This window comes from Boleophthalmus pectinirostris, unplaced genomic scaffold, assembly GCF_026225935.1.
Source record: "Boleophthalmus pectinirostris isolate CB_2022bp ecotype Guang Dong unplaced genomic scaffold, ASM2622593v1 HiC_scaffold_10, whole genome shotgun sequence".
In the NCBI taxonomy this organism is placed as follows: Eukaryota; Metazoa; Chordata; class Actinopteri; order Gobiiformes; family Gobiidae; genus Boleophthalmus; species Boleophthalmus pectinirostris.
The window spans coordinates 27,664,009-27,684,984 of record NW_026570971.1 but is presented as its reverse complement, the minus strand read 5'-3'; the positions used below and the strand labels follow the sequence as shown (position 1 = coordinate 27,684,984).

The window sequence follows — 20,976 nt, the reverse complement described above, 5'->3', positions numbered from 1 at the left end:
GAATTTGTGGGGCTTAATTGGACTCATCGTTAATTTACAAGCAAAGTCAAAGTCTCAAATTCTTTGTATAAGGAATCTAATTGTGTTGAAGTAGGAAATTTCTGACTGATGGTGAGTAACTTTACCTTAATTTTAATGTTTTAATTAATTAGGGAACATTTAAACTATATTACAAAATAGTTAATAATAGTTAATAATTACTTTCAAACAGTTCAAACTTGTGTTGCCACAATACTAAAATTTCAAATCTTATTTTGATACTAAGGAATCGACTTGATACTGAATACCGATTCTGATACCACTGTAATAATAAAATCAACTCTTTTTTTAGACAATAAAATCATTTTAAATATTAAATCATAGTACTTTGTAGTTTTTGTCTTTGTTGTTGTTTTTTACGTTGTAGTTGGTTCCAAAGTGGTCCATGGATATATACTAGTCTATGTGAACTTATACTTGTTCTGATACAGCTCAAGATCATTCTAAATTATTCATGAAAGGTTCATTTTTGTCCTGTGAATATGACTTTTTTTTAGTTTCGATAGATACTCATTTGAGCAGGTAGTTTCTACAGTAGTTTTATTATTGATTAGTATCTGATTTTCGATACTTATGACAACCCTAGCCTAAACTGTGACATTAAAAAATACCCTAAAGAGAAAAACACACATTACATAACTTGGATCACATGTTCTATAGAAACACAAGGTATCAAGACTAATGCCTAAGAGTATGTTGTGGTTTCCATTTACTCACTATACCAATAACTGTGTTGCTTTCTGTTAGTTCATATTAGGATATTATATACAGTGGTGGAAGAAGTACTCAGTTTTGCTACTTAAGCAAAAAAAAAAAACTCAAGTAAAAGCATCACATGAAAATCTACTTAAGTAAAAGTATTAAAGTACTCTTTAAAAATGTACTTATGGAGTAAAATGAAAAAGTTTTTCACACAGATTGTGAGATCTAATAAAGCTTCACATGTCGTGATTTAATACTTTTACTTTCCAGTCCTATTTAAAATTGTAGTGGAGAAGAAAGCACAAGATATCACTTTATTGACTTTAAGTATAAATTTGAAGTATCTGTACACCACTTTACTACTTTTACTTCATTACCTTCCACCACTGGATATATGTAATTATGAAGACAGGTTGACAGTATTGACCTTTTCTAGCACTGAGAACAGCACCTTGACAAGATAACACTGAACACTGTATTATTTTGAATTTATGCCCCTTATGGTAAATATAGACATAACACATTGTCAATATATTGAGCGTAGACTTGTCAAACACTCTCTCCGTTCTTTGGTCTCTCACTTTTAGCGCCTGCAGCTTCTTCTCCGCTGGGTCATCCTTCTCCATCATCTCCATCAGCTCCCTGGTTTTTGACATCAGCCAGGACTGGAACCTCTCAACACAGCCTTGGTAAGTCTGGTGCTCCTCTGCAATCTTCTTAAGGAGTGACAGCCGCTCCTATCACAGTGGGAGACGAACTGCGTGATCATTTTTAGACTTTTTTTTTTTTTTTTTTTTTTTTAAACAGAAGGAAGGAGCACACATCACTAACTTCCTCTTTGGGGATCTGTTAGCGGAGGGGCTGATTTTGTTGTGAAAAAGGGAGCGCAACTAAAGCAGATAAGACAAAGAGACAGGTGGGTGGGGTATTAAAAAAAGAAAATTGCCCCTTAAATATGGGCATTATTTGAAAAGCAGATTCCAATTTGCACCGAAGCGCAGATAGGGCTGTCAGTTTGCATTGAAAATAAGGTATGGATTGACGGGGGTGGTTATTTTGAATGTGAAAAACAAATGAAAAAGATGTCGAAAAGAAAACAAAACTTCTCTACAGGAAGTCCACATTAACCTAGGCAAAACTATTTCTATCTACTCTAAATGTTAATGTGCTGGTATGGTTTTAAAGTTCAGACAACAAGACACAACTAAATAAAGAAGAATGAGACTTTGTAATATGGGCTGTACTAAAATATTGAAATACTGATATATCACCATAGTAAATGTGGTGATACAGTATTATTATTGTGGGCTGTTGTATCGATATATAATCATGAGTATTGTTGTTATATTTGGTTGCTTATTTAGAGAAAGGAAACTTGTTTATGCAGTACATCTGACAAATTCACTGGTTTGAAAATTTTAAATGAGTGCATTTCTTACTACGTTTTTATTTATTTGATTTCATATTTTTGTTTCCATTCTAGTACTGCTTTTTGGAACCATTAAAGAGTTGTAACTTATCAACATGTAGCCCTTTTTGTCCAATCCAAATGTAAACAGTTGGGAAAAAAATCTCATGAGATTATTTTTCTAACTATGCATGATCTTGTGTTTTGTCTCACGAGATCTTGCAGCATGAGATCTTGAGAAAAAGAAATAAAGAGGAAAGAGATTTACGTTTTAATAGGAGTGTTCTAAAATACTGAAATACTGTAATAGTAAATTTGGTGGTACAGTATCGTTAATCGTGGGCTGTTTTATTTTTTGGTATTATCCAAAATTATTTTGTCAATAGAGTTTTGTTGCTTGTTTAGGGAAAGGAAACTTGAAATTCATGGCGATATACTCACTGGATTTGAAATTCAAAATGGGTGTATTTCGTATTATGTTTGTGCAGGTAGTGGTTTAAAAAAGAAATGCTGATGTTGAAATGTTTTTGGTTCCTAAAAAAGAGATATTGCAAGAAATCTTGTGCAATATTCAAGTGGTAATATTACATAGTAAGCCGTGGAATCCAAAATACACACTTCTTCACGGGTGAATCTCCCAGAGTTTGGGCGTGACTGACAGGTAGATTAGCCTATCAGCCAATGCATGATCTGTCTGTTGCATAGACTGTATATATATATATAAATGGACATTGCTAACCTGCTAACCACTTTCCAAATAGAATGTGTCACCCCTCTCTTTGTAACTGCTGCTGTGAACCTCGTCATTTTGGTCTTAAAATGTTCGTATTAACCTTCTCTAGGTGATCTTGCTGTTTTTATCTCCCTATTTTGCACATAAATAAATTTCTATGCCTAATATGGAACTCGGCTCCAAATTCGCCACTCACTCCTAGCCTCTTGAGCTTCATCTGACTGGAGCCGAACGCTATGGGTGACGCCACACTCCCTTAGTCCACTTTTTCAAATAGTCTACGGTTTGTTACCAGGCAAATAGGACCTTGTGATTGCCAACCCAACTTTTTAAATGTATCTGTAGTTTTTTTTTTAGGCCATAATTTTATTTAAAAGTCCACCCACAGCAAAACGCAAATACATCTTTACTTTGACGGGAAATAGCCAAGATCCCATGAATAAAAATAAGGTGTGAATAAACGCGAGATAGAATATATGCAAATGTATTCTTTGCTTTAGAATAAGTAATGGTCCCTTAAGAAGATGAGAGATTTTGAGTGATAGTAGCGATTTACTTGTTCTTGCTGATTGTTTTGGCATTTTAAGTGGCATTTTAGGCAGTAACAAGAAGACAGTGATATTTGTACACGTATTATAATTTTTTACTGTAGCAAAATGGAATCGGTCAATATTAATACAGTGTAATTTAATATGACATTTTGTTCGCTCGGGTAGTTATAATTCATAATCATGATCTTTTCCATTTGCAAATAATCTGCATTGGAATATTAGTAGGTCAAAGGTTGAATGCTGCTTCATGATCCCTTATGACTGGGTTAGAAAAGCTTAAGGATTCAATAGTATGCTTCATCTTGTGTGTTTTTTTATCGATTTCATATGATAAATTAACATGATCAATATGGTAAAATCTAAGTATTTAAAAGGTGTACTGCGCAACTTTTCTGGTGGAGGGTCTGCCACTTACTTGTCTCCATGGAGATGTTTTTGCTTTGCCTGGAATGTTCCATTAAACATATCCATCTAGGATTTATTCATCACAGGTGTTTCTGTTGCTCAAAAAAACAATAAGTTCGTCAGTGAACTGGGGCGATTCTCCACAGATCTGAAGTCTAATGTAGCATAGAGCTGTAATTTGCTTGTCTCCCTTGTAAAAGGTTTAATGTGTACTGTGTAACATTCTAGACAAAGCAATAACCTTTCCATGGAGACAAGTAGGTGGCGGTAGCCAGGCTGGCGCAACCTAGTGCCTCCACTCAATTTCATATCTCTCCATCGGCTAGGTCAGGAATCGGAATACACTAGACCGTTCACAAAAACCCCGGAAGTGCGAGTTCGGGCAGCAGCCGTGTTGGCAACAATTTCCGAGATCGAGGATTTACAGTCGGAACAAAGACAATGTTTGGTGAATTTTATCAAGGGGAAAGGCGTTATTGCCGTTATTCCTTCAGGATTTGGGAAAAGCTTAATATACCAGTTAGCCTTGTTAGTTACATACATCACGACCAAACAGCAGTGATTGATTAAATGAAAAAAAGTTTCTACGAAGTGAGTTTGGCTGATGAATCAGGTTAAGGTGGCGGATCCTCAACTAGAAAGTTTTGTAGTGAATCTTTAACATTACTATTTATTATTTTCTTTTGTGTGTGCATGTTTTTGTCATTTATTTTTCTACCTCAAGCTAAAGGTATATAATTTTTGCTGTGCTGCACTTTAAGGTTGATAAAATGTGCTGCTATATATAAATAAATTGAGTTGGATTCTTTTTTGGGACACTTCGGGCCACAATATAAAAGTATTTAACGTTTAATAACTTGAAAAGACATCATTACAACAGACATAAAATTCTACTCCGAACTAAGTCTAATGTTGCAACACCTTCATAAACACCCACGAACATGTAAGCAAAATAATTTAATACAACTAAGGCCGTCTAAAACAATATCTGGAAGGTCCAAAAAAAAGTTGAATGGCAGTTGAATGAAGAATGACAGATTTGACTTAAAGTGGTCTCTCCTCACCTCAGCTTTATCCCTCACATCATTGTAATCAGCCTGCATCCTCTCCTGGGCCTGTTGGTCTACACTGGGATCCTGGGTGCGGGTGTACAGCGAGCCAGCTTCGTCCAGTAGTCGCTCCAACAGCCCCGCCTGGCTCTGCACGTCGCTCAACACCACCCTCTGCTGGTCCACCTGCCAAAGCTTCTCCTTCAGCCCCACCTGTAGCTCCACCCCCAGGGCCAAGGCACGCTGCTGTCGGGTCAACCACAACTCAAACTCCTCATAGGCCTTCAGGTACTCGCTCCAGTGCAGCCACACCCACTCGATTCGACTAAAAAAGACAAAGAACAAATGAAACTAAACATACTATTATTTTAAAGGGGACAAATTATGTAAGAAATGGTCATTGGTCACATTTTTATAGAGCGCTTTTCCACACATTCACACATACATTTATACACTAGTGTACACAGACATTGTATTGGCAGAGCATGTTCGGTGGGTCAGGAGGACAGAAGGCTTGGAATGAAGCGGCTCCAGACTCATTCCTGTAGTTAACGAAATGGGTTTGGCTCCCCAGGCTAAGCCACATGGTGTTTACTTTGGGTTTGCATGGATACATTAGGAATTCAGATTGAGACAGGCAATTAGGATTTGATTACTGTAAATTACTGTGAATTAAAAAAGGATCTTCATAAGTGAATGGTAATGCAGGTCAAACTAGCTCTTGCAATTATATTCACTGTAATTAGTGTCCCAGTGATAGAAAAGAACAATTATATTTCACAGCTCTAAAGGCTGTCCAAGACTTCTATAAAGGTACACTCTGTCACTTTTCTGATGGGGGGCCGCCACTTACTTGCCTCCATGGAGATGTTATTGCTTTGTCTAGAATCCATAGTATGGCAATTACAGTTTTTTAATGCTTAAATATACCTTCAAAAACATGGATTCTTACTGTGAGGAGGTTCACCTGGCATCACCTGCTGCTTGTCTCCATGCATGTAGACAAGTTAATGCCATACAGTGGAACATTACAGCCAAGGGAATATCATCTCCATGGAGCTGAATCCTGCACAGGTACGGGCAAACAGTTGCTGAAATGAGCGGGTTTTAACATTCTGGAAGTGTACGGGCGGGTATGCGGGCGGGTAGTGGTTACACACGGGAGGGTCAGGACTACACCAGGACCACACCAGGACCACACCAGGACCACACCAGGACCACACCAGGACCACACCAGGACCACACCAGGACCACACCAGGACCACACCAGGACTTGAGAGAGAGAACCCCGAGCGGGAGAGAAAGTGCAATCGGGCGAAGGCAGCACTTATCTCCATGCGCGCGGAGATCTGCTCAGGTCCTTTAGCCTGTGGTCACTCAACAGTCTACACGGGCGCACCTCTGAGCCTGTCCTGACAGGGAGTCCTGGTTCAGTTCTGCTTTAGTCCTGGTTTAGTCCTGTTTTAGTCCTAGTTCAGTCTTGGTTTAGTCCTCCTGGTTCTGTCCTGGAATCAGTCCTGGTTTAATCTTGGTTCAGTGCAGTTCTAGCCATGTCAGTTCTTTATGGTCAGATTGTGCTAAAACAGAGCAGTGCCTGCAGTTAGCTTCACACCCCAACCAGGAAATATTGATCTCATAAGCTGCAATGTGTCAATAGATTGCCCTTAAACTACTTTGACAGGCAGAATATTTGGAAACCTGTAGCTGGCCCAAACCCAACTCATTATAATTCACTCATAATTCATTCTAGTCTTGTTGTGAGTCTGTGTGGATTTTAGTTGAATTATCCCATAAGCTGAACCCTGCATAGATACATGTAAAAGTTGGACACACTGTATGTAATTAACTGTGGCCCGGGGCTTTAATTATCCTGCTGTCTGTAGAAGTATGCAGCACCTGTGACAGTGGATAATGTATGTAGTCGTCTCCTCCCACTGGGTTTTGAGCTCTCGGAGTTTGCAGAGGGTGTGGTTTCTCAGCTCCTCATCTTCGCTCTGCAAAAGGTGCTCAGCTGCCACCATTGCTTTGTCCATTTTCATTCGACCTTCATGCTCCGAATGGTGAATTTTCTGCATAAAAACACGGTAAATATAAGGTGAAGGGTGACGTTAGAGTTGTAGCCTTGGTTTGATCCTGTTCTTATCCTCTTTTAGAGCTAGTCAAGTCCAGGATTGGTTTTCAGGTTTTAGTTCTGGTTTAGTCCTAATTTTGAAATGTCACAGAGCATTTTGAAACTCTTAATAGTGAATGTTCTGCTTAAAAAACATAGCAAATAGTAGTAAGGTTAAAAGGTAGAACTATCAAAATGATTAATCAGAATAATCATGACTAGTTGACTATTAAATAATCAAAATCAAATTTAAATAATCATTATTGTCAACTTAACTGGACTATACAGTAAGAGATTTTTTCTACAAAGACAGATATTATTAAATCAAAATGTTAAAAAAGGTATTTTTAAAAATCTGATTTCCTTTCCTTTTTCCTTTCCTTTCCTAATTTTCTCACAATTATTTGGTTAAAATGCATTTAACAAATCTTAATGTACAATAGCAATAATTATTTGACTAGACGACTAATCATGGAAAAAGAAATATCACTGACAAATCGAATACTAAAATAATCAGTAGTTGCTAGCCTAGTCTATATTAACATTTCTAACTTGATTTAAATTCTAAGCTGGGTGTATTTTTGTCATAACCTGCGGCGCACTGTTCGCAGAGTAGGCAGTATCGTGTCTTAACATTACACCCTCAAGGGCCAAAGCTCAAGGTAATGTTGTTGTTGTGTTTGCTCTCAAAAATTTTAATAATTTGTAATAAATCAAAGAAATATAGGCCAAACTAGGACTAAACAGTAAGACGTGACTTATGACTGGACTCAATTTGGACTAGACATGGACTAAACAATAAAATCAATCTCTCTATTTATGTGTTTCAGCTTCCCGGTATACTTAAGTAAAAGTACAGAGAACTGAAGGAAAAAAAATACTCAAGGAAAGGAAAAGGATACCATGAAATAACCTACTTAAGTAAAGGTATTAAAGTAACCATTTAAAAATGTATTTAAAGAGTAAAAGAGTAAGTATTTTGCACAGATTTTGAGATCTCATAAAGCTTCAAATGTTGTGATTTTGATAAAGATTTGTGCTGAATTTATATCAACAGAAATAAAATTGATTGTTTTTATTAGTTTTTTTATATTATTGTTTGCTCAAACTATGAATGGGATAAAAAATTTACTACAAAAATGTAGTAAAATGGTATAGTGAAGTAAAAGTAAAAAGTATCCAAACTAAAATCTAATCTAAAAACTAAAAAGTACAGATACCTACATTTTATACTTAAGTACAGTACTTTACTACTTTTACTTCATTACATTCCATCACTGCTGCTACATGCAATATTTTGAGGACTTTTTCCCATTCAAAAGAGACAATACATTTTGTTTTAGATTTGCTTGTCACTATGGCAACAGTCCTAATTTTTCATCATTCTGAATCTCATGGATAACAGTATACTATAAACAGGGACAGAAGCAGATTTTGATGATTTAAATAAACTTCACATGACCTTCAGTTGTTGGACTTTGAGTATAAAAACAAAACACAAAAGAACGTGCAAAAATGTCAATCATTTTGTCCCTGCGGCAGATCCCATTTTGCAGGTTTTACAAAGGAAAATCAGTTACATGAAAATGTGACAGTTTTTTTTTTTTCTTTTCTTTTTATATGGGTGCCCTTGTCACACCCAGCTACACAAGGTTTGCACCTGCTCAACAACTGTCACGCACGTTCTTTTGTAGGCCTCAAACCTTTTTTTTTTTTTTTTTTTTTTTTTATAAAAACAACTGAAATGTATTATTTTCAAAAACAATATATATTTATTATATTTATTTAATTATGTATTTATTTATTTATGTATTTATTTTATTTTTGCCATTCATAGTCCAGTGGATTTTTGTTGAATCACGTTTTTACCTCTGTCTCCCTGAGCCGTTTCTCCAGGGCGTCCCGGGGCCCTTGGGTGTTGTCATTGGCCCTCAGTCGCTCCTGCGTGCTCTGCATCCAGGACAGCGCCCCCTCCAGGCTCTCCATGAAGACCTGCTGCTCCTGCTGTGGCATGGCCCTGCAGTGTACCTCAAAAACAAACAAACAAACATGGATCTGATTAAGACGAGAGCCTGGAGATGTGGCACAGGAAATGAGCAGCTTCAGGAACAGAGCATGATAAATGAGAGGGAAGTGTGAGAGGGACTTGACAGGATGCCAGCCATTAACCAACAGCCCACCAGATTCAGTTGGGGAGCATAAAAGGGATCATGTGACCAGTGCATTTCAAATGAAGAATTTGAATGTTATGAGAAGCAGGGCCCTGGGCTGTGTCATATTCTGAGTGTGACCTGATTATTCTTTCACAAAATCACAAGGTTTTCTTCTTTTTGTCTCTTTTTTAATGTGTGTTTTGAGTATTCTGCTGAAGCCTCTCAGAGGTGTCTCAAAAGTCCAAATAATTAGGCAATCAGAAGTGTCCTGATTACTTAATTAGTTTGTAATCACAAGAATGAAGTCGACAAACACCAGGGGACTTTAGTATGCAGATGCTGTAGGCACACCCACATGCTTGTTGATTTTAATCATCTTTCCCAGGGTTATATTTATTCAAACCATAAATGAACAGCTATTTTCAACACTCGCACTTTCAGGAACCAAAAAAATGGCAAAATGCCATGCATTTCATGAACAACAATAAGAGCGGAGAGGTGGGGTTGTGCCCTCCGGAGATGTACATGGAAAACTAACAAACAGAACTGGCAAACCAGCTCCATAAACTCTGGAGGCGTGAGAGGTGGCTGTGCATGCACAAAGAGGGGCATCTACTCTGAGCATGGATCTGTATGACTCACTCCTCCCCACCACAGCATTCTTCTGCCCAAATTCTCATGGTTTCCACTCTCTCTGGGACAGGGTGTACCCAAAAAGACCCAAAACTTTATAATATCTGCTCAACTTCTAATACAATAAATTCTCTGTTTAAACAAACATGTGGGTGTGACAGAGACCAACCCCGGCTTACAGACACAATTTGTTTGTTTGTAAATAAAATGAATACTGTTTTTTGGTAGTATTTTATTTTTTTCTCTGCTCTGCATCTGCACACTGATGAACTCTCAAAACTTAAGCCTGGACAGCGTTCTGACTAATAATAAACTTCCTAGTGTAATGTACTTTCTAATGTCAGTAAAACAAATCGCCCATGTGGTAGTACAGTTGAATGCATGGCTGTCTTCTTGAGTGTTGTGCACGCTGTTACAGTGACAGTTGCTGCAGGGGAAAGCCTCTGTTGGCAGCTCGTAAACTTACCACGCATTAACGTAACATACCATTACCCTAATCCTTTTGCACAAACATGGGGCAAATAAAGCAACAACTGTTATTTTTAAAACGTTATTCTTAATGTTTACTTCATGCACATGCAACTTAACTTAACTATAATCAACAAAAGCGTTAAGATTCTTCTAACTTTGCTATTTAGTTTATGATTTGGGGTTATTTGAGGATACTAACAACCACAACAAACTCATGTGAGCAGTTCGGACATCTCTGTTTCTTATTATAGCTCTGTCAGTAATCTACGGGGAAGTGCTAAGGGAGAAGCTACATTATCCTTAGCTTTAGAGGCCTGTAACTTTAGCTAGCTTCAAAACGCGATCGTATCTTTTATTCCGGGCTGTTAAAGTTTGTAAAGACTTACTGGTTAGCGTGCATCAGGTGAAAGTGGCGCGGATAGAAAGCCTGTCCCGCTGGAGACGACTGTGTACAGTAAAGTTATGGAGGCAGGAAGTACAGCGCAGCAACTGTCATGTCGCCTTCGCTGCCACCTCGGCAATCCTACGATCGCGTATAAACATCGAAAAGTCTAATTACTTAAAGACAGTAAAAATGTATAAACGCATGTATGAAAGCAATATATATTCACCTATAAAATGGTTCCATACAGCAGATTTATAAAAAAAGGTATTTGGAATAAAAACCGCGTCGCAATTACCAAAAGTTTATAAAGGTAATTATGAAAACCGAAATTTTTAGCTGCCATGAAACGACGTCTTAAAATGTATGGATTGTGCTGATTGTAATGTGTATTCTGCTTTTTAATACATCTATTGTTTTAGTGTGTTTACATGAATCATTATTGAAGTCCCCGTTGTACTTGAATCCAGCACATTTGGAAACAGAAGTAGGGCCATAGCAGCTGCTCACTGACCCACAGGCTACACACTCAGAACTGGCATAACTACAAGGATGCATTGTTATGACTGATCTGGTGTCTATGAAAATAGGATGAGAGGTGCAAGAAGTATGTCAAATATGTGCTTAAGCTTAGTAAAAGTGACGTAATATCACTGTGATACTGTAAAATAGCCACACCTGAATTCAAATAGGACTTCAAAACCAGATTAAAATGTGTTTTACTGCTACTAATGTCTTAAAAAGTTACTGCTAAAGTTACTTTGAATAGATAACCAGTCTTATTACTACCAGACTAGACTACTACAACACTATAACAAGTATTTCCAGCATGCCTAGATAATGAGATGGTACTTATTTGAACTTATTGTGTAAATGTAGCCTTGGAATGATATGCTTTGTTGCATAGTGTTGGTGTATTTATAAGTACTGTGAGAAAGGCACGCTTGTTCATACCACACGCCCATATATCAAACTCCATAAAACGTTTTACCTTGCATTATAAGTTATAGCATTCAGATTACTTCTACATTTCTAGTACAGGATACTAATAGATACATAGCTTCTTTTCTGTGTTATTAGCAGTCAGTGGAATTTAATTATGGCTAAATTTTCAGCTGTTGGTAATAAGAAGTGGTCATATAACGTGCAGCCTGTTGTTGACTGCAGTTGACCTGGTGTAACACTGATTTATGATTCAAACTGCAGAAAGCTCATCTCTGATTGGTTGAAAAATGTCACATGATTTCATCATTCACTCCAGACAGCTGCATTCCTGCTTTACTACAGCTCACTCCTCCTCGCTCTTGTTCATTTAATTACTTTCAGTGTCACGCATTGACACGATTTACACAGCAAAAAAATAAAAAATAAAATCAGTTTAAAGATACACTATGCAACTTTTTGATTAGGGGTCCGTCACCTGCTTGTGTCTATGGATATGTCACTGTTCTGTTTAGAATGTTCCACAGTATGACATTAAACAGATCTGCTTTACAATTATTCAATTACAGATGGTTTTATAGCTTAAAAATGCCTCAGAAAACCAGCTCACATTCTGACTGTGAGCTAGACATCTCTTATTCTATCTTATTAGACAACGGGGTTGCCTCTTCACGGATCTGACCTGTAACTTGGTGATCTGATCTGACCTGTAACTTGGTCGTTTGGTCTCCAAAGCGATGAAAGGTTTAATACCATACTGTGAAGCAGTACAGACACAGCAATAACATCTCCATGAAAAGTTAGACAATGCACCTTTAAGCAAATTGAAAATAATGGACTCCTCTTCAATCTCTTCTCTATCAGTCTGTTTATTTATATTTAGTAGAAATCACAGAAACCAAACTGGCATGTGTCCAAAGTTTGGACTCCAAACTCTTTATGTAAGAATAGGACTGAAGTCTTTTTTTTTTTTTTTTTTTTTTTACTGAATTTGCAATTACAGAAATACCCACGTTAGCCTTGTTTGCGGCTATTTGAAGCATGAGGGCATTGTTACCCTGTACTTGTTTACAATGATGCCTTTCACCAAATTTTATTGGAGAAAACTTTTTTATAAGACTGGTAAAAACAGGTTTTGAGAGCTTTTCGCTTTTCTTTCTTTCTTTCTTTTTTTTTTTTTTTTTTTTTCATCAAGCATTCAACAAGAGATTTAGATTTGACTTTGATTGTCCTTAAACTTTTTTCCATCTAATCTCAAATATTCACAGTAAAAGTACTTCAAAGTCTGATAAGTTAGTCACTACCATAACATAAAAAATTAAAGAAATAAATACAAAGACAGAAAGAAAAAACTAAATCCTCCAGCTAAGGTAGTCCAGACAGCTCAAGGTCTGAATATGGGTCACTGTGGCCCCCAGGTCGCCCCAGCAGCATTTAAGGATGGGTCAAACACAGAGGGCACATTGCCATACCAGGCCAACAAAGATTTGCTCGGTTTCAGATAAAATGACATTAGATAACATTCAGATAAAATTATATAGGCCAATACTATTTAATACACGTTGGGTGAAGTAATAAATATTGTTAAATGCATTTTTTATTGATAACAGAGTTTTTGTTGAAATATAGTCTCATCACTAATAGAAATGATCAGGTTCAACATTTATGAATTTACCTTTTAGATATTTCTTATGAGAATACCATATAGTCAATTCCTGGGTTTAAAATTCCTATTTGCTGCCATTTTGAAAATGGTTCACGATTCTAAAAAATAATATACTTTGTTTTAATTTAATGTGAAATTCTATGGCAATGGTTCTAACTTTTCATCATTCTGAAACCCATGGATTAGGAAAACTGGCTCTTGCCCCTTGTCTGGGAGTATGGCATCATCACATTTTAGATTCTTAAAACCACCAGAACCAACGATAGTTTTCAGAATTTTTAATGGGATGCCTATACTCCAGGTTTCCCATTTCCCAGGTTTTACATTGTATTGACATAGACAATATCTAAAAGACTAATTCACAAATGTTGAAGCTGATCATTTATATTAGTTAAACATTACATGCCTATTTATTGGTTTCAACTTCCTGTTACATGCAGTATTTTGAGGATATAATATTTAGTTTGTTTGTTTGTTTTGCATCACTATAACAACGGTCTTACCTTTTCATCATTCTGAAACTCATGGATGGCATGTTACACTGTCATCTGAAAACCACCACTGGTAATTTGCTGTGACATCATGGTGGGGATCTTACCATGTTAGTAGTTACCATGGTGACACGATACACACATTAGCAAACACTGCATTATTAGCCATATCCCGGTTATGGTAGTATTCTTATTTCTTATTTTATTTATTTGTAAAGGGAAGTAAATATTGATGAACATTAAAAATGTAAATATGTAAAAAGATTATAGCCAACGTGGCTAATTTCCATCTTCAGTCCCTCGGCAGGTTGATGTAAAATCATCTACAGGACAAGGGAAAGTACAGCAACAGTCACACAAAAGTACACAACACCAGCACACTCACTGTACATACAACACACTCACTATACATACAATTAGTTTCAAACAGTTTATTTGAAGTTCAAAGTCAAGAGTTTAAGGGTTAAACCAAGAGTTAATCCAACAACCCCTCAAAATAAAGAAAATGTAAATTGGTTAAACATGGTGACATTTTTGACCATTGAACAACCACAGTTTTAACGCTTTAGAAAATGCTGCCAATGTTGAAAGCTCTCGTATATGAGAAGGTACTGTATTCCATGTTTGAGCTGCTTGATAAGCAAAAGAGAGCTGTCCAAAAGTACTTTTCCTAAACAGCACAGAGCAGTCAGCCTCTAGAGCTGCTCTTGTTGTGCGATTTGAATTTCTTTTCACAAACTCCTTCGGGATACATGCCACAGGATCCCAGTTACTATCAGAATATACCAGGTACAGTATCCTGGTTTCTCATAATCGGGGTACTGCCTTAATCGGGATCCTGAAATCGGTGACGAAACCGTGACGAAACCGGGATACTGCGTATACGTGCACCATGATGAAACCGGGATACTCAAAAAACCTGATCATAACCGGGATACTGATGTGCATGTATACACATTCAGTGTCACAAAAGTTTTAAGATGAATGGATTTAAACAACAGATTTTCAGCAGAAATCATCTTGCCTGTTGTAGTTCCAAATAACTCAGCTCTTTCTGGTCAGATTGTGTGAAAACAAAGCTCAGAATAAAGTCTAATAAAGCCCCAGACATAGCAGTGCCAACAATTAGTATCACACCCCAGGGAATATTGATAACATCAGCTCCAAAGTATCAATGAATTGAGTAAAAACTATAAAAACAAAATGATCACAATATAAAATACCAATTGTAAATCTTCTTCTTTGTTTCATCGTGCAGCTTTGTCAGCGCCCCCCCGTTCACTGTTGTGCACCTGGTTAAACACACACTTGTATTAGCTGGATCGCTTTAGCTGCATATTTCCCCGTGGATCTGGCACAATAAGTGTTGATTTTCATTGTCTTCACACATCTCACATTCTCCTCACATGTGACTGTTTAGATACATAATTAAACAGACTCAGGTGAAAGGTATACCAGCAGTAACAGTGTGCCAAATGAGGACATCCACTCAACTTCAATTGTAAGACTTGAATGTATTAAAATGCAGTCATCAATTTTTAAACAGAAGCAAAATGCAATAAGAAATATGTGATAAGGAAAATACTGAGTCAATATTGCTTCTACAATTCACTGTATTACTACTTCAAGTCTTGAAACTATATGGTATTACAAATTGGTATTGGTATAGTTCTAAGAAGTACCTGAAGTTATTTTAATACACTTGTAGATGTTAAAATAGCAGAAAAAGCTTAACAGTTTATTCATTTTGTGTCTTTGTCTGAATACGGGGTTCTCTTCCGCCTCCCACTGGTGCATAGTGTTGTGTTATGTCCTTGGGCAAAACACTTCAGCCGTCTTGCGTACACTGGTGTATCAATATGTATGCTTAAGTGGGTTCCTTGATGAAGAGATTTAAGTGGCCAAAGAAGATAGACTAGAAATGTTATGAGTAAGTAGTGCTGTCACAATACTAAAATTTCAAACTAAATTTTGACACAAAAAGGCTTGATAGTCAAATTTGATACCACATAATCATAATAAACACTCTTTTTAAAATGTTTTTTTAGACACAAAATACAAGTACAAGTGGTTTAATACTAGTTCCGATCAAACATCTCAAAACTATTAAGAAAAGCTCCAAGTCTGTCTTATTTATATGATTTTTCTTCAATATTGACACTGAATACGAAAAAAAAAAAGTTCTGATACTAGTTTTAGTTAGTGCAGATGGAATAAGATCTCGTGTAATAAGATATCACAAGATAAAATTGCCACAAGGCTGCACAAAAAAAAAGTGATCTTGTGAGATTTTTCCTCCCATGTTTTTACATTTGCCTTGGGTCAACTTTGCAGAGTTACATCTCTTGAGAAGCTGCAGTTCCAAAAAGCAGAGCTACAATGAGAGCAAAATTCTTAATAAAGAAAAAAAAAACACAAGGCCAAAATTGTGAACTGAATTTTATTTAGAAAAATTAAGTCAAAAGCTCACCTTGTCTCATTCTCGAGGACCCAACCTTGGGATGTGTCTTGTAAAAATTGTGTTTTATCCATAGACTGTATATAAATGGGCATAGTGTTCCAAATAAGAAATGTCGTGGGGGTGCTTCTGGCTCCTTTGACTCTGTTTCCAATTAACTGTACACTGAAAAAAAGTCACCCCTCTCTCTGTAACTGCTCTACATGATCCTGTTTTTTACCTGGTCCCTGAAGGGTTGATCAGGTTTTGTATTCACCCTGTGTGTGTGAGTCTGTCCACCTGCAATAATACTGCCATTTATGGATTGATTGTCACCAAATGTGGTACGTGGGTCAAGCTCCCGTGCTCGATGCTGCAAAAAAAGTTTGGCGACGATCCGAGGTTATTTGAGGTCACACAGGTCAATTGAATGGTTACGCCATTATAAAGGACAGGCGATTTTGGCAATTTCTGAAAACCATCTGTGGGCTAAAATATTCACCCAATCATCACACAGGTTGGCACACACATAACAGGAGTACACTGGATGTTAAAAGTTGAAATCAGTCAAGGTCACTTGAAGATCAAGGTAACCAAGGTCAAATATGTGTTTTTGGTCAGAAGTCTGCAAAGGATCAAGCTAGAGCAACAGGAGAGGTCTCAAAATCTCAGAAAAATTATAATCTATTTATAATTCTGTGCATTTGTATAGTAAAATATTAATAGTTTTCGAGATAATCACTAATTATAACAGTTCCTTTCTCTTTCAGTGTATGTCCTTAAAATTCTAATTCACAGAGAAGTCACAGAACTAACATATACGGAACTCATGAAAAATTACATTTTCATTGCACACGAGTAAACACAGACATTCTCATGTGTGACCAATATCACACAAATGTTCATGGGCCTGTACAGCTACACACTGCATTGTGGATATAACAATCATGTAATATGGGCTGGGCTCCTCATAAACTGCTTCTGTGGTGATGAACTGCCCCCACCGATGCCTCATGGGGGACCAGGTTACTATCACTGACTGCACTTGTTTGTTTTTTTTTAAATTTTGCCATTTTGTCCTTTAAAAAAAATCCCTATTCATAATATAGAGCCTGGATCCAAATTCACCCCTACACCTGTTGGCCTTGATGAGCTTCATTTGACTGGAGCCAAACACAATGGGTGATGTCACACTCCCTTAGTTCACTTCTTTATACACTCTATATCTATTTAGTCTCATCTCACCCTTAGTGATTAGTGTATGCATATTTTTGACAACAATACCAAGGCACATTTCATGATCTTGACATTACATTCAAAAATATTTATTCTTATAGACTAGTATTATTATTATCTTCTGGTCCAATGTATCTCTTCTTACAGTCAGAAGCAGATATGACAGCTGTAAATATGAGTTGTCTCGGGGCTTGTGGAGGGCACCAGTTCATCACAGCAGAATCACACACATCACAATGACAGGAAAATTACAGTCACTCACGACAGGCACTGTAAAACATAATCACATGGTTTGTGTTAACTGCAGCCTATGGCCTATTCAACATGGCCTCTACAGCTCTGTGGTCTATATTTACCTGCACCTTCACGGCCTTTTGAAAGATTCAAACACACTATATTACAAGGTGCAATAGTAGAAAGTGGTTTACGATTTACTAATGATATTTACAGTAGGCCTATATGTGGGTGTAAAATTCAAATACTACTATAATGACAGACAGACATTGATTTTCATATTTTTGTTTTTTTATTTAAAAAAAACTCCACATTTTCCTGAAAATTATAATAGTGAGGACTGAAATTCTAATAAAAATATCTGGGCATATTTTTTTAGATAACATATGAAAACAAAACAAAACAATTTGAGGTGCCATTGCTTTACAGCAGTGCTTCTCAATTATTTTCTGTCATGCCCCCCCTAGGAAGAATAAAACATCTCGCGCCCCCCCGAGTGACTATAAATAGTATCATTTGTTTATAAAATTGTTATAAGTACACCTCTGCATAACACTGCCATATGATGCCAACAACGCTCGCTGGTTTACTGAAGTAGCAGTCACAAAGCGGGATGATTGTCGGCAATATTCGGCACGTTTTCGCTGAAAAAACTCAAGCGGCTTATCAGAGTGATTGGGGTGTAATGTATTTAAGTGACGCCTTAATTTATTGGGCTTCATGCTGTCCGCTGCCAACATTTTTAGACACAGTAAGCACACCGGTCTTTCCTCGTTTCCCACCGTAGTCACAGTGAAGCCAAGCGCTACATACGCTTCGTCATATTTCCTCGTCTTAGCTTTCGGGAGATTTTCGTTTGTCTCTTTATCTCCGTCTCTCTCCGCCTGTCTTCTCATCCCTGTTAAATATTTTTTCATGGTGTCACTTGAGGGTCTGCTACACTTTGTGTCTACACTTCATACTCAAACTCTGTGCTGTGTGCAAAGCGCGCATGCTCAGTGCAAACAAAACTCCTACACCACCGAGCGAATGCTCCCTGTGCACACTCTGCCAATGAGAGCGCCACTGCCCCCTAATGTAGTGGAAGTGCAATTGCACTTTATTCTAGGACAGTAAAAAAAAATCAAAATAAAAAAATAAAAACGCATGTTCCCTGAGGTCAAACGCGCCCCCCTTGACGGAGCCTCGCGCCCCCCTGGGGGGGGGCCCACTATTTGAGAAGCACTGCTTTACAGTAACATCATGTTGGGGGTGAGGGGTGGGGCGGATTTTCGGCATGGTGGAATGTTCAGCAGTTACCATGGTGACAACGCACAGATTTACAAACAGAAATCAGTTTCCCTGCTGGAGTTTCATATTAACCAGCTCATTTTGTTCAAATTGTGATAAATTAAAGCACAGATTAGTAAGTATAACACAGCCTCAGACAGAGCAGTCCCTTCAGTTAGCATCACACCACCCAGGGATTGATGATGACATCAGCTGCAAAGTATCAATAAGGCAAATGTCAGAGCTGGTGTCTTCAATTACAACATTTTCTATTGTGTTATATTAGTAGTAGTAGTAGTAGTAGTAGTAGTGGTAATACCAGTAGTAGTAGTAGCACTTGTAGTAGTGGCAGTACCAGTAGTAGTAGTAGCAGATGTAGTAGTAGTAGTAGTAGTAGTATTAGTAGCAGTTGTAGTAGTAGCAATGATAGTAGTAGCAGTGGTAGTATTAGTAGCAGTTCTAGTAGTAGCAGTAATAGTAGTAGCAATGGTAGTACCAAACATTATATTCCTGTGTTGTGAGTGGAAATGTTGCAGTACCTGTAGTAGTAATAGTTTAGCTGTGGTTTTAGCAGGACAACTAACACCATGCTTAACCTGGAAACAGTTTTTGAGATCCCATTAAAAAAAATAAATAGGTTTACCAACTTTTCCTCAAATTTGCCCTCAGGACTTCTCTTCTGTGAAAATAATCCTGGTCTATTTGTCACAGCATCATCTTGACACCAGTTCATCTTCATAAATACAGCAAAAGGAAAAAACAACCAAATGAGTAACAGTACAGCAAAGTACTACAGCTCAAACTAAGTATCATAACTCATGTATCTACCCAGAGTTAAACATTTATTTTAGCATATTCTCTTATATTGAGCATATTCTGTGCTTGCACACCTATTTCACACTTTTGCTGGTGCATTTATGTTAGAAAAAAATTCTTTATATCAGTTTGACTTTGAAACTTTCACAGTTCAACTTTAAATGTTATAGATAGGATAGTAGTTGCCGTTTTAAATCTAGTCTTGTCTTTTGTAGTCTTTTAAGGACATTTTATATGGTTGGGCACTTATCCATTTGAACCATTGTTACACTGTAAAAACTAAACATGAGTAACATGCAGGCCTGTGTAAAGGATGCTTGTAAAAGGCTGAGGCCTACATCTAGCCTAAAGAAAGATAGAGCTTTCTTTTCTATACAGTTCAAGTTGTTTAATAATAATGCGATGTGCCTACGTACGATGTCGGATGAACAGAACACAGAAAAGCTACAGCCATTTGTGTTTTTCCATGAGGCCACATGAAAAACAAAAAATATTGTGGAAGGTCGAGCCAAAATGCTTAACTCAATTCTGCATAATATGAATTGTATTTCGTTATAAAAAGGAGTAAACCACTAAACCCGTTTAGTCTTAGTTTAGACCTGGTTTAGTCCTGGTATAGACCTGGTTTAGACCTGGCTTAGTTCTGGTTTAGACTTGCTTTAGTCCTGGTTTAGACCTGGCTTAGTTCTGGTATAGACCTGGTGGTTTAGACCTAGTTTAGACCTGGCTTAGTTCTGGTTTAGACCTGGTTTAGTTCTTCTGTTATTAGGTTATTTTATTTCATTTTAAGAGTTTGTTTTCATACCTGACAGTTCCGACTGCTCAGTAGCGGGCTTCTTCAGAGTGGTCACGTGGTCACGGTCACGCAGCCTCGCGGTCACGTCATGTAAAAAAAAAAAAAAAAAAAAAAAAAAACACCTCTAAAATAAAATGCAGCTTTAGTCCGCATGAGGTAAAATGATATAATATGGTTATTTTGTAATTTCAAATGAGCTTTAAACCCAGGAGCTGTACAATGGCCTGGTCTGGCGTCGGTCGGTGCGTCGGTGCGTCGGTGCCATAGCGATAGAACGTCGTGCGCACTATATAAGCGGCTGCGCGCTCAGTTGCACTCCCCTTTCTCACATGAGAACGCTTCTTGGACGCACTGCGGACAATTGTACGAAACTTTGATATTCATCGCTTTTTAGCCCTTCACCGGTTGTAAAACACCATCACAACTTGGTATATCTGCCTGTCAACACTTTCT

The 20,976-nt window shown here is 37.4% G+C and overlaps 1 protein-coding gene across 1 annotated transcript in view; it reads right to left on the bottom strand.

Moving 5' to 3' along the window:
* syne3 (spectrin repeat containing, nuclear envelope family member 3) overlaps positions 1–10,729 on the bottom strand; it is a 67,121-nt gene extending 56,392 nt beyond the window's left edge. Inside the window, 5 exon segments of the mRNA XM_020930693.2 lie at positions 1,323–1,478; positions 4,903–5,212; positions 6,784–6,956; positions 8,867–9,025; positions 10,641–10,729. Of these exon segments, the coding sequence (XP_020786352.2) occupies positions 1,323–1,478; positions 4,903–5,212; positions 6,784–6,956; positions 8,867–9,010 (783 nt within the window). The 5' untranslated portion in view covers positions 9,011–9,025; positions 10,641–10,729.
* Between the last annotated feature and the right edge of the window lie 10,247 nt (positions 10,730–20,976).